This window comes from Apium graveolens, chromosome 6 (genome assembly GCF_009905375.1).
Source record: "Apium graveolens cultivar Ventura chromosome 6, ASM990537v1, whole genome shotgun sequence".
NCBI classification, from domain to species: Eukaryota; Viridiplantae; Streptophyta; class Magnoliopsida; order Apiales; family Apiaceae; genus Apium; species Apium graveolens.
Window position 1 is genome coordinate 14,237,153 of NC_133652.1, and position 15,419 is coordinate 14,252,571.

The window sequence follows — 15,419 nt, forward strand, 5'->3', positions numbered from 1 at the left end:
AATATCACTATTCCGAAAGTAGAATAAAGGAAAAACATGCCTTCTGCACGACTTACTGCAATTGAATCACTTATGTCTATCACCTTGGACTATTACCGACTCAACTGGCCTGGCTGGCTTAGCTTCTGTTGACAAAACAGACTGGTTAAGTCACGTCGTACTTCATTTGCATCTTGAATCGACTTCAAACTGATCCTAACATCTACCCATGCGCTTATGACTGACTCATGTATTACATATAAGTAAGTAAGACTCGATTAACCACGTAATACACATAAGCACATAAGCATATAATCATTTTTATGGTTAAAATAATTTTTAAAACCAAAAGCGACTCGCTGATTGCTCAACTGATCGTTATCTGACTCGTTTCCCATTTTTCCAGAATTTTTCGGACTCGTCTCGGCACGTAACTTGACTGATAATCAAACAAGTCACAAAATCAACTAACTTCTAAAAACAAATTAAGCTTTGATATTATTTTTAATGAAAATGATTCATTTTTCTGAGTTAACAGGCTTTCGTTTCACGCAAAACGGACTAACGGTTGAATTATTATTAATTAAATACTGATAATTCTATTTATTAATCATTATAAACAATTATTACTAATTTTTAAAACCCAAAAATAATTTTTAAATCATTATTTAAGAAAATCAGAATTAAAAATAATTTTTCTATAATTTTTGAAATTAAATTGAATTTATAATGATTTATTGAAAATTATTTGATTAATTATCAAAATAATTAATCACTTTTAAATAATTAATAAGTAATAAATAAATAATAAATAATTAAGAAATAATTCAATATGATTTTTAGAAAATAATTCAGAATTATTTATAATATAAATTAATTAATTAAATAATTAATTAATCAATTTACAAAATAAATAAAACTGATTTTTAAAATTAATAAAAATAAAAAAAAAATCAAAATTTCAGAAACAGTTGTCAGAAATTGGTTTCTGACAAAAACAGATCAAAACCGGGTAATCTGAACGGATCAAACGGGTTGGATTCCGGGTCACCAAGAACACGCCGGAATTTTTCCAGATTCCGGTGAGTTCCCGTAGTCCGGCCAAGCTCCGATCAGCCCCAAATCAACACCGTTTGGTGCTGTTTTTGAGTGCTTTTCATTGCAAATCAACACAGCAATCCAACCACGGCCAAAACATCACAGAATAACTCCTGAATCAACTTCTCCGGCAAAATCGACATAAACTCCGGCCAAAAATCGAATTTGCAGAATCGTACATAAAATCAAACGTTATATAGTGCAAAATGAAGCTAAGAACATATACAATCAAAGCCCTAACATTACAAGAACCAAATATTCACAGAAATCATCGAGTTGTGTTTTGAAAATTCGACCTAAACCCTAGAATTCGTGAATCACTATCCAAGCATCGTTTGTTCAATTAAACACCATGAATCGACTGTAAATCATCTAACAAAGCTATATCAATCATCAAAACATCACAATAACCCCAGAATCAAAAAGCCCTAATTCGAACATAAACCCTAAAAATCAAAAATCAAAAACGATGCAATAAAACGTGAAATTGATGCAGGAAACAGAAAGAACGGATCACAACCTTCGATTTGAGTACTTGAATCACACGATTTGATGCTGTAATCAGTGAGAAATCACGACTTGATTCTTCGACCCGAACCTGTTCTTCGCGACCCGATTTCAGAGAATTTTTGGTAATTTTGCAGATTTTAATGATTAATTATAATTAATTAAATAAAAATTAGGCTATTTATAGTAGTAAAAATAATACTCCTAATTAAAATTAAGGGGCTAATTATACATTAAATAAAAATATTGGGCCCTAATTTTTATAATTTTTGAGTATTAAAATTTAATTTATAAATATTTTATATATGCAATATATATGCCAAAAATTCCCAAAAATTGTGAATAATGCCAAAATGCAAAGAAATAATATAAATGAAAGTCCTATAATTTTATAAAAATAAAAATGTGATTTTTGTGGGGTTTTTGACACCCAATGGGGCCCGAAAAATTCATTTTTCGCAAAACCAGAAAATTTATAAATTATCTAGATGTTCAGAACAAGGCGATTGTAAAAGCCATTTGATGAAAAATAAGGCCCATTATTTTATTTGAAATACTGGCTTTAAAATCATCATTTGGGTCATAAAACGTTTGAAATAAAACCTATAAATGCATAATAAAATATCTGAAAATACCTTAAAATACAGAAATGACATGGAATACACGTATCACGTAACAGTTAGGGTTTATCAGATAAACACACATAAATGACACATTAATTCACATATTTTATTATAATCATGATATAATATAAACGTAAAGTTTCCAGTCGTTACATTTACATCCAATATTGGATTAAAAACACAAACAACACCACTTTATTTGGTTGAATTATTAAGTACAACTTATAATACATATATTTGATTACACACAATTCTTGCTCTATGTTTTTTCTTTCCTCTGTATTTCTCACTATGAGCTACAACTCTCTCTTTATCGTTCTTACAACTGTTGTTTTATTTCTTTTTCATTCAATTTTTTACAAGACTGCTGAGAAGTTCTATTTATAGAATTACAGAGGATGATGTCACTGCTTACATAGTTTAACTTGTTGATCTAGTCCATTACATAAGCTATATTTAATACTAGCCTACCATATTAATTGATGTCCAGCAACTAAGTATATATTCCGGAATATAAGTATATATTCCGGAAGCTTTGACCTGCATGAAGCTTGTATAGGGTTCAGTGTGCATTCTTTATATGCCATTTTAATTTATCCCACTTTATTTCTAGAAATGACCATGTTTTGAATTTCAAACCAATACTTGTTGTCTTGCGCGCTTAAACTAATTTCAGCATACTCATTTAATACGCACCTTTTATTCTGCATGTTTTCACTCCTTCATGTTGCTGCCTATAATGCTAATACATCTCAACATATACCCAGTGCCCGCTCAACAGTAAAGTCAACTAGGCCGTGGCTTTGGGCCCCCATATATATACATAAATATTAATTATTTTTATAAGAAAATTATTTTAGGTAAAAAATATAAAATAGAAAAATTCTCCAAAAGAAATAATATCAAATTGGTATTAGAAAATATAACCTAGATTTACTTTTACCAAACTGAAAAAATAAATGACATTAATACTCTTGTGTTACATGTGCAATTTAGTTTTTCAAAACTATTACTTAATTGTTGTTACATTTGCGGGGGCTTATCAGTTTATCAAAAAATGTGACCCTTTGAATCACGAATAAAAGCGATGACATATGGTGGAATTTATAATTGGTGGCTTTTAGCCGGTGGCTTTTGATAAGAAAAGCAACCGCCACTGTGTTGCGGTAGATTTTATGGTTTTAAGAATAGGCAGGAAAATTTCCGCCAAAATGAAGGCTTAAATTAGAAAATAAAAGTGACTGAGCGGTTGCTTTTAATTTATTTTAAAAAAAACTTTAACTGCCCCTGCAACGGTGTCGAATTTATAAAAGCGACCACATGTTATGGAATTTTATAAAAATGACCGCTTGCGGTGGATTTTATAAAAATGAATTAAAACTAGTGTCTCATCCTCTCCACTTCATTTCTGTCCATACTTTCCTCTTCCTCCCATCTTTCCTTATTTTCTTCCTATTTCCTATCATATTTCTTCTCCTTCAAGCTCATACCAATTTCATGTCAAGTAAGTACCATTTCTAAACTACTCATACTTTAATTATCATGATTATTTTTTGTTGATTTCTCACAGACATGAAATATTAATTGATATAATTTAAATGAAATGTTAAATTTTAGTTGTTAATGTATATGATAGGATTTAATATTTTTTGTAGTGTTTAAGAAATTACTATAATTATTGTTCATTTGTTGTCACTAAATATCTTGTACACATAATAAATTTATTTAGGTCAGTTTTTGTTAATTAGAAAGTTATTAATTATATTATGTATGCACCTTGTAGATGACGTGGGATCGTAGTTGGATGAATCATTAATTTGATGTGCGTTGCAAATACGGATGATTTCATTAAATTTTCCGTTGCAAATACGGATGATTCAAGGGGGAGAATAAGATGTCTATGTAATAAATATAGAAATTATTACATAAAAAATCCCGATAATATGATGTTACATTTATATCGACATGACATCATTCCCCCATATACAACATGGTATTTTCACGAGAAGAATGCTAGATCATGTGTTGACATTGGAATGAGTTCCACGAACGTTGATAATACGCGTGATGATTTTTATGATGCACGTGAAATGCTTGGAGATTTTTCCGAGGCAAATTATGATTTTGAGAATATGCATGAAGAACCGAATGCAATCGCAGAAAGTTTTTATAGGATGCTTGATAGTGCTTCTGAACCACTTTATCCAAATTGTACAAGTTTCATAACATTATCATTTGTGAGTAAGCTACTTAAGTTTAAACACATATATGGTTGTACTAATAAGAGATTCGATGAGCTACTTGAACTTATTGGATCAGTGTTGCCTGAAGATCACAAGTTGCGAATAAGATACTATGATGTGAAGAAGTTATTAAGTGGGTTAAGCATGAGATACGAACAAATTGATGCTTGCATGAATGATTGCATGTTATTTTACAAAGAAAATAGTGAGAAAACACGTTGTGACATATGTGATGAAGGTCGATACAAGATGCAGAAGGATTCTATGAAAAACTTGATTCCGAAGAAGATTTTGTGATACTTTCATCTTACATTGAGACTGTAACGCTTATTCATGTTCGAGAATACTGTGCCCCATGGTGAGCTCTCTATGTTGATGGGGCCGTTAATAATGAAGAATCAGGAGCTGGGATATAACTAATAACCCCCGAAGGGCACAAGTTGCGAAGTGCTATCCATTTTACCTTCAAAGCAACCAAGAATGATGCTGAATATGAGGCTCTCATTATAGGCCTCAAACTAGCTCTGGAGATGAGGGTGGAGAATCTTAATGTTTACAGTGACTCAATGTTGGTCACTCACCTTATTGGTTGCGGATGGCAGGCCAGGGGACCCCGAACTGAACTCTATCTCGAATGTACACAAAGAATCATCAAGCTTTTTAATGAAGTGAGAGTGGAGCACATCTCAAGAGACGAAAATACAGGGGCTGATGCGTTGGCCAAATTGGGCTCTCAATGAGAGGCCACCTTACTTGGAGTCATCCCTCTCGAAATTCAAAACATGCCTAGTGTTCCCGAAGAATTTACTTTTGAGATTGTTGCTTTGGGCATAACATGGATGACTCCAATTTGGGACTATGTCAAGAGATGCACTCTTCCCCAAGAAAAGAAGGAGGCTAGAAGGGTCAGGTATCAGGCGGCCCGTTATGTCATCTATGATGAGGTTCTTTACAGAAGGGTCTTCAACACACCACTACTGAGGTGTGTAGATGGGGAATAATGTAGTTACATCCTAAGGGAGGTGCATGAAGGCATATATGGAAATCACTCAGGGGTTAGCTTGCTAGCCCAAAAGGTCCTCAGACAGGGTTATTATTGGCCTACTCTTAAAAAAGATGCTTTTGAATTCTCCAGGGCATGTGATAAGGGCCAAAAGTATGCCAACTTCAGCAACATTCCAGCCACTCATCTCACTTCTCTTATGAGTCCTTGGCCCTTTGCTATGTGGGGGATAGATCTTATTGGGGAGCTGCCCAAAGCAAAAGGAGGAGTTAAGTATGCAGTTGTCGTAGTGGATTACTATACCAAGTGGGTAGAGGCTGAGCCCCTTTTCACTATCACCGTGAAGAAACTCAAGGAATTTGTCTACAGGGCCATTGTATGCATGTACGGGATCCCTTATCAACTTATTGTAGATAACAGGAAGCAATTTGACAGCAAGGAGATGTAGGAATTCTATGAGGCATTGGGTATCAAAAAAGGTTTTTCTGCTATTAGTCATCCTCAAACTAATGGGCAGACGGAGGCTATCAACAAAATTATCAAACATACTTTGAAGGCTAAACTCGAAGAAAGCAAATGAAATTGGCCTGAGGAGTTACCAAAAGTATTATGGTCTTACAACACTACCCCAAGAAGTACAACTGGAGAGACCCCATTCTCTCAATCCTATGGGTGTGAGGCCATTGTCCTCGTGGAAGTTGGGTCAAGCTCATTTAGAAGAGATCACTATGACCCCAAAGCTAATGAGGTTAATCACAGGCTCTATCTGGATATGATTAAAAAAACAAGAGAAGACTCCCAAACGAGGCTAGCAGCCTATTAACAGCGAACTGCGAGGCACTATAATGGGAGAGTGAAGACCCGCCCCCTTCGGGTGGGAGATCTAGTCTTGAGAAGGGTGATGCCAAACACTAATGTCCCGGGTCATGGGTTTTAAGAGAAAATTGGGAAGGTCCTTATAAGGTGAAATCCGTACTTTGGGAGGGCACTTATCATTTGACATACATGAATGACAAGCTTGTTCCACGAGCATGGAATACGAAACATCTCAGGAAATATTACCAGTAGTGGGAATTCACCAATTGGTAGTATTATTTATTTATACACTTAGTATAAATAAAATAACATCCTCAGTTTAGGGGGTAATGGTTATATAAACGCCTCCCCTAATAGATGTAATGATATTGGGCTTCGTCCCTAAATATCTATGCATCGTTTATTCTTCAATTTTTTAACTTTTACTGTTAAAGATGTTTTACTTGTATTCAAGCATTCGAAGCACTTTCAGGACTAGGTCAACATGTCAGTGTGATGCAAAAGAATCTAGGATAAAGCTTTTGGAAGCCCCCAAGAGGTCTCTTCTGCGATCCAGGATTCTCGTCCATAAGTCTACCTAATGCTAACTCATGAAGTGACAACTAATATAAAGCCACACATGGAAAATAATTACATGATGTCTCTCGTATCTATTTTAAGCCTCTTGGAAAGAGCTAACAAATATTGAGAAGATTTAAAGATAAAATCTAAATGTGCCGCGTATGCCAATAATTCGATGAAAGGCCTACACGCTTGCATCGTGGAACGCAAGACTGGTGGAAAACAATCACATTGCCAAAATTATCATCTCATCACATGAACAACAAAGTGATCACAAAATATTTTGCAATTTTATTGTGAAAACTATATGAAGATGCATAAAAAAGCAAGCCAATAAAGCCAATAAAGCCCAAGTCCTAATGCTCAATGCCCAAGTATCAATTCTATTCATAGGCACATGATTCAAGAAAGATTCTAGATTAATTAGCTGTCTTAGTAGTTGTTTATTTGTTTTGTCCTAGGAGGGAAATTAATGCTTTTTCCTTAGCTTTGCAGTAGAAGGACAGTGGTCTATGGTCTTTGTAACAACCTATATTATAAGAGAGGATTTATCCTTGTAAAATGATCCATCTAAGGAATGAATGAAAGAGCTCCACGTTAAACCATATAGTGTTAGAGTTACAATTGATTTCATGGTATTAGAGCTATGAATTACATCATATAGCTGGTTTGCTCATTCTTTATCACTTTATCTACATCTTTTATTGTCGAAATGGTAAAAAATGATAATGTTGTTTATGCTAGAACATCTATTGATGTCTCAAGCACTTTGTATCTTCACCCTTCTGATGGTAACAACTTCATGACTATTGACAAGCTTCAAGGCTTGTCTAATTATAGATCTTTGACTATCTTCAAAACGGAAGCCTGGGATGCCTGGGATACAACTGATGAAGTGAAGAGGGATGCCTGGGATGCATGGAATAACATGATCATCTCTTGGATTCTAGGGTCGATTTTGAATTTCAACAAAAAATCTATTATGTTTGTAAGCAGTGCTCATCATATATGGAAGCATCTTGAGCAACGTTTTTCTCTCACCAATGGATCTCAGAAATAAAAATAAAGAGTTGTATGAAACCAAACAACAAAGAAAGCCAGTTATCGAATACTACATTCATATGAGGTCACTTTGGGGGGAGCTGAAGTCATTGGACATCCTTCTTACTATTACTGCAACAACTGCAGAAATTACAACTCTAATTATTCTTGCTCAATAAAGAGAAGAGAAAAATTTGTTCCAATTCTTGAATGGATTGGATGACATATATGCTGCTCAGAGAAGCCAAATGCTTATGATGGTTTCTCTTCCCTTGGTCGAGAGTAAATAGTTTCCGAGTTACATGTCATTGATGGTGCGGAGCTACTAATGATTTATAGTAAAGAAGGAGCCACACATGACAATAAATCGATATTTACATAAATTTTTCATACCGGATTACCAACCATCTCGGTAGAAAAGAGCCCGACATCATGTCTTTGTTATCAACTCACATGTTTAGACAAAAATGTATTGCCATTAAAATAACTTTCAAATACATGGCAGAAGTATTTCAGTAGAACAAAACACATACAAGAATAAACGAAGTCAAATTTTATCTACTACAAAACCATTCTTTTACACAAAAGTTCTAAACAAAAAAACTTAGATGATATGCTTCTACTATAGATCACATAACATACAAAAATCATTAACAACACTAGAATTAGATCTATTATGCTTCTGCTTCCATAGTAGAACACAAAATACTTGCACAAAGGACATGAAATTCCGAAAATATACTACTAGAATCATAACAGTACAAAACATTTTGTAAGGGGGAGACGAATAAAGCAAAAGAGATGTGTGAATAAATAGAAAAAAAGAATAATCAGCTGAAGATTCAGTTCAAGCCAAATTGGACAAAACACATTATACATTTGACTTCAAACACAAGAAAAAGAAAAAAAACTGGTGTATCCAAATGCATACAAGTTCCACCAGTATATGTAAATAAAATACCAAAAATCTATTCTATTTAATTTATAAATTTTTGTTTCGACGGCTTTACCATACACGACCCTTAAATTCTCAAGTAATTGGATTGCTACAAAATTGGAAAACTCACGCCCTCGACTGTCAATATCTTACGACTTTTTTCTCAGTTAACCTTTAGTGTGGTTTTGGTATGTATCCATCAATAGAAAAAATATGTGTAGCAGCAGACAGTGCTAAACGAAGTTCATCAAGTTTGGGACTCGCAATGACTTGACAACCCAGTCGAGATCTGCTTCGTATTAAACCCAACTCAATCTTTTTTAGTAAAGTATAAGTATGTTGCATTATAAACCAAATGTATTTAGGAAAGAAACCTACATTTCTGTGAGGCCAAAAGTAAGGTATAACATGTCATTTTTCTCGTCATTCAGATCCTCTAATTTATGTAATACTCTATATCATAAGAAAAATTCACTAAAAATTTAGTTTTATTAAAATAGATGCATGAAGTCATATTGCTAGTGAGTAGTGACCAACGTAGAAAATTGTTGTGCAGTTATCCAAGCATGGGGAGAAATAGACCATCACAATTACATGATAAGTGGAACAAGCAAGCGATTCTTCAAAAGCCCCTATATTAAGAATCAAGTTTAACTATCTTTTACATATAGAGAAAGAATACCAAAATTGAACAAAACCTACTTACATATTTCACATTGTGTAATAGGATTAAGTGCACCAAAAACAGTTCTAGATTCCAGAGTACTAGATGTTACTAGGGCATGTATTAGAGCAAAAAAAGCTTCATTAAATTAAAGACCTTACATAGGTATCTTGATGTTTAAAAACAATATGCATATTACTTTTATGACAAAAAACATAACAATTAAGTCAGAGATCATTTTTGCATTAATACACGGCCAGATAAAAAATATTTATCCAAGTGCTTACCTTCAAGGTCTATGTCATTTTCATGGGCAGCTTCCAACATAGACATGCCAACAGGGACCTTGATGGCCTTCTCCTCTCCTCCATCACCAACAAATGTCAGAGAAATTCTGCAGAATCGCATAACAAGAAAAAAATCATATATATTAACACAACTGCAGGATTTTTTATGTATTATGATTCTACTATATATAAAATCACATAAATACAAGTATTCTTTTAAAGTAGAATCAAACAATATAAACACATAGATTATGAATGTAATGTAGAATCAAAATTTTAAATATAACATATTTTTAATCCACTGTAGAACCAATATTTCTATGTGTAAATATAGAACACAAATCGATATGCGTTTGAATTTTGGTCAATTTTGTATAATTTTTACCGTGGAAGCAAAAACAAGCACAAACATAGTTCAAAAACTATAAAAATCACATTCTACTCTCTGAACCTCAAATATAGTATAAAACATTAAAAAACAACTTACCTATTCGATTAAACATCATTTAAAGATGAATTTCTTCCTGGAATCAACCTGAAAAAAAAATGAATTAAATATTAGAAACATATATATTTTATCTCGAAAACCTTAAAAATACGAATTAATGACTAATACTCCCTCCGTCCCATCCATTTGTATACAAATGGTTTGGGCACGGAGGACAAAAAAAAATAATGTTAGTTTTGTTAAGATAGTGGGATGAAAGAGAAAGAAAAAGTATAATTTAGTCAGAAAAAGTATAAAGTTGGTTAAAGTGGTGGGACCATTTAATATTTAATGAATAAAGTGAGTTTAGTGGGAGAAAGTAGTGAGTGTAGTTGAATTTTATATTATAAAATTTTTACTATTTTTGGTAAGTTTGAAATGTATAGAATTGAATGGGACATTCAAAAAAGGAAAGTGTATAGAAATGAATGGGACAGAGGGACTAACAACTTTTTATGAACCCCTTTTTGCTGAAATCTTCGATATCAAACTCAAATCGTCCATTTCTTACTACCCTCAAATCTTCGATTCCTCCCCACTCTTGTTCTTAATATCTCATTGACTGGGTGTATAGTTTGTGTACTATATGTATAGTTTTGGAGTATGTATCTGTTGCTGTTATAAAATATATTGGGGATATATTTTTTTTATTTTAATTAGGCTTAAAAATTCTAACATTTAGAATAATGCCACTCCATTATATTTAATCTAGGCTGTTTAGAACGTTGAGAGCTGTGATTGTGGTTGTCTGTAGATCTCTATCTAATTAGTTCTCTCTTAATTGATACTCTAATTATAATACCCTTTTCCATTTATGAAAAGAATGAGGTCACAGAATGTGACGTGAATCCTTGTCTCTCCTTTCAAGCTTAGGGGAAGGGTGTATCGTGTATTCAACCGATTTCTGAAGAATTGATAATAATTTATGGATTTTATAAGATTTTAGTTGATTTTAAATGTTGGCGGATTTTGATGGTAAAAAATCTTTCAGAATCTTTATGATTTTATGAATTTTTTTAGAAATATTTCAAAATCTCATATAGGATTTCAAAAAATTAAAAATGTACTACCAAATCCATCAAAATTCATATATTTTTCAAATAAAACAAAATTGATGAATTTTTGAATACCATTATTTCAGTGGAATTTTTAAAAGATTTTAATAGATTTTTCAAAATTTAAATTAAATATACTTAGATTTTAATGAATTTTTAATAATCCAAATTGAATAGATTTTGAAAGATTTTTCAAAATCTGAATTGAATACGCATATAATTTTGTGCTTAAAAATCCTTTAAAATTTTGATCGAATACACCCAGTCTATTACCATTGCTGCAAGCTGAGAACAGGTATATTTCTTCATCATGATTTATGTTGGTAAATATTTTATTTATATTGTTGAATTATTTCATTTTATGTTGTATTTCTGATATCTATGGTCTATTCTCGGCTTGGAATGTTCTCTTTTATTTTTGCTAAATCTGTTTAGAATGTTCTAGTTCATAATTGAATTCATAGTTGTATATATATTCAATTGATAAAAAAAATACTGGATTGTCAACTGTGGATGTATGTTGTTTAAATGCTGTGCTAGTGGCTATTACCAGGCGAACACTGGTTTTTTTAATTATTGGTACCTGTTTGTATCTCCAGAATTATGTCGAGAATTGCCAAACCAAGGCGATCTGAGAGTGGAACAGCTGCAATTGATAGAATCAGCAGCTTACCTGGAAACGTAATTGACAACATCCTAGAACGCTTGCCCATTCATGATGCAGCAAGTACAAGTGTTCTTTCTAAAACGTGGAGGGATTTATGGGATTTGTACCCCAATCTGGTTTTTGATTGGGTTTTTTTCTCACGGATTGTTGCCAACAATGATACACTAGATGAAGAAAATTTAATATCGGAAGTTACAGGAACTATAAATGAGATCCTTTTAGGTAACCCTGGCCCCATTTTGAAGTTCCATCTTTCGGTTCCAGAAGATCTGCCTCTTCATGAAACTCCAAATATGGATTTATGGATTAAAAACATATCAAATAATAGGGTTAGGCAGTTGAAGCTTATAATTGGACCACTAACAGCCTACAAAATACCCTCTTATTTGTTTTCCTGTTCAGAGTTAACTCATTTGAGCCTCACTAATTGTTTACTCAATCCACCGCTTAGATTTGGAGGCTTTTGTAATTTGATTGATGTTACACTTGAGAATGTCATCATTACTGGCGACATGTCATTTGGGACCCAACTCAAGGAATTGAAGTTGAGATTTTGCTCCGGGATAGAACATTTAGAATCCCAATTTAAACAAAATCACCACCTCATCACCTTTCTTTTCCACAAAAGTGGAGAAATTGATCTTAAATGGTTTGAATGCACCAAAAAGTTGCGAACTCTTGGTCTCTTGTCGGAAAAAGGGGCAGATTCTAGAAAGAGTTATATCAATCTAGAAAAGCTACTTGAAAACATGATTGAAATACGTACTATCCACTTCAATGGCTCTTTTCTCAAGGTAAATTGAAACTCCTATACGAATTGAAGTAGTTAATTTTCTTTGACTAATTTGATTATTAATGCTTACAAATACTCTTGGTGCCAAGTGTTTCTCACTTTTTTTTCCGTCAATATACATGCACACATGTGTATAATAGTTATTGGAGTCAAGTGCAGCTGTTTCGAAGAGACTTATAACAACAACCAGAAAGTTGTCCCTTTACAAAGTTGAATTTTATGATTTGGTTCAGATCCGACATGTTCTTTTCTTGATGAGAAGTTTCCCCAAGCTGCAACGTCTTGAAATAATTGTGGTAAGAACTATTAATTTAATCCGAAGCAAGTTAGATGTTCATTTGTCCTTCTCTAATTTTAATTTTTTTGAGTTTTTTATATCTCAAAATATTTTGTCATTTTTTATTGGTCTGGTCATGACAGACTTGTATATTCTAGGATTGCTTCATCAGGATCTTATGCAATTAGATGATATTTGAACAATGAAACTTCTTATGCTCGGAGATTTATTATAAATATTGATATTGCATAATATGCTCATGTTTTATGTATCAGACAATAAGATCAGAAGCTAACTAGATTTATAAATGTTTCATGTTTATGAAAACCATCCTCATATATTTACCTTTGTACGTATTTAAAGGGCAAACCAAAGGGCAACCATGGAATGGACTTGGTAGGAAGCAGGGAACCTATGGTATCATCTGTTCTGCAATATTTACAATCACCGAACCTCGTCAACGTGATTTTTGACCAACTTCAAACCGTGAAGATACATAGGATGGCGGGTTCAAGGGCTGAGCTTCATTTCATAAAGTTTTTGCTTGCATTTTCTCCAAGGCTTAGGTGGATTGAACTTCTCAACACCATGACTGATGATCCTAAAGAAGAATCGAGAATTTCAAAAGAGTTGATGAGTTTCCCTAGAACATCCAAAGTTGCACGGATAATATGGCCGTGAACTACTAGTTGCCTAGATGGTTTGGACTTTCGCATAATGGTGTTATTTTGTAGAGCAATCCTGTAGTTGGCTCCCGTATTTGGTTTGTGGTATAATTACTTGTAACGTTTTCGAACTTAGCAAATTTGTTGTTGTTATTATTATACAATTAGACCATGATTTTATGAGTTAAAAGTTAAACTATTAATTTGTGTTGCATGTTGGCTTCAAGAAATCACATTCAGAAAATAATCACTTCTACTATATATATATGTTTCTACTTTATATTATAAATATTAATAACAATAACACCGAAAACTTTAAGCAAAGTTCAGGTTTCAACCCTCACAGCTGGTTTCTGAGGGGAACTAATTTAACAAGTTTCTCGGGAAAGCTGATAAACTTTTTACTTGCATTGATTTTTTAAGCTTGACAGATAGGAAAACATGTTTATGTTGCTACTTTGAATTCACCAAAATAAGTAACATCTTACATGGTCAATTTTCTTAAGCTTCTTTTATCATGGATTAGGCATTGAAGACCTTAAAGAGTTTTAGTTGTTCTAAATTTTTTGGAGGAAAAAAGTTGATATTATGTTAAGATTGATATAATTTGTTTTAAAAAATTATGATATATCTTTTAAATTTAAATTCATGTATTCAAGATATAATAAATATTTTAACTTATTTTTAAAATTTTTGAATAATTTTTCATATACCCCTTGGGTCCTTAATTAATTGTCTAGTTCTGACTTTTGGGGTTCAATTGACTAAATTTTAAGTGAAATTTAGATATATATTATATAATTGAAAATATTATTAATGAATCACCCTATAAACATGTTTACATTGAAAATTGGTTCATAATATTAAATGTCTAGATTTTGTATTCTGTGTTGGTTAATATTTTATTTTAATATTTTTTATCCTTGGATTAGTTTGTCAATGAATGTACTTACTAGATCCCCTGTACCACCAAGTAAACTAAGTTGTCTCTTGTGCTTGCAATTGAATCTATTAAATTAAATATATTAAAGGATGAATGTGCTTATAACTAGTAAAAACAAATTGGTGTTAGTTGTGTAATATTTTAATTAAAGGATGAATGTGCTTAAAGGATGTATGTGCTTATGGTAAAAAATGTTACTGAATTTTTTGTAGAAAAAGATGAAGGAGGAGGTTAAGGAAGGAAAGCTTAAAGTTGAAGGTACTAATGATGTGTTAACAATGGCGCTCGTAAGCCTGAGCACGGAGGCAGAGTACGTGGTCAGAGAATTCATGTGAAGCAGTCGGTTTATTTTGATCTTCCGAGGGAAAAAAGCGAGGACAGTGGAAGAAAGGGTACATGAGGCAATTCAAAAGTACATGGCAGAGGAGACTCCAAAAATTATTAAAGAGAGAGATGCATTTTGGGCTGCTGAATTTGAAAAATACAACACACATTTATTGAAAAATGGTGTACAACATGATGGTAGTCCGAAACCAAATTCCCAGCACGCAAGCTGTCACTCTAAGGGTGGGGTTGATGTGGATGTGGATGTGGATGTAGGTGTTCATAAAAATGTGACATTGATAGATAATTTGTTTGTGGATTTAGCGGTGGAGCTTGAGGATAATAAAAAGGTGGCGGGTGAGGATGATAATGGAAGGGCTGTTGAGGAAATGAAAGTGGATTCTTCGGGTGGTTCTGTATGCCGATTGGCTGTTGGATCGTTGAGCAAC

General features: G+C 33.0%; 2 protein-coding genes across 2 annotated transcripts; one reads left to right on the forward strand and one right to left on the reverse strand.

Annotated features, from left to right (window-relative positions):
* Window positions 1-8,982: 8,982 nt before the first annotated feature.
* LOC141664630 (adrenodoxin-like protein 1, mitochondrial) lies at window positions 8,983-9,880 on the reverse strand. The gene is made up of 5 exons (XM_074470583.1): window positions 9,760-9,880; window positions 9,391-9,440; window positions 9,311-9,326; window positions 9,187-9,253; window positions 8,983-9,097 (listed from the first exon to the last, which is right to left on the reverse strand). The coding sequence occupies exons 1-5, from the start codon at window positions 9,878-9,880 to the stop codon at window positions 8,983-8,985; spliced, it is 369 nt and encodes a 122-aa protein (XP_074326684.1).
* A 2,024-nt stretch (window positions 9,881-11,904) lies between these two features.
* On the forward strand, window positions 11,905-14,981 carry LOC141664631 (F-box/FBD/LRR-repeat protein At4g26340-like). Its single transcript, XM_074470584.1, has 3 exons — window positions 11,905-12,762; window positions 12,902-13,057; window positions 14,859-14,981. The coding sequence occupies exons 1-3, from the start codon at window positions 11,905-11,907 to the stop codon at window positions 14,979-14,981; spliced, it is 1,137 nt and encodes a 378-aa protein (XP_074326685.1).
* Window positions 14,982-15,419: the final 438 nt, after the last annotated feature.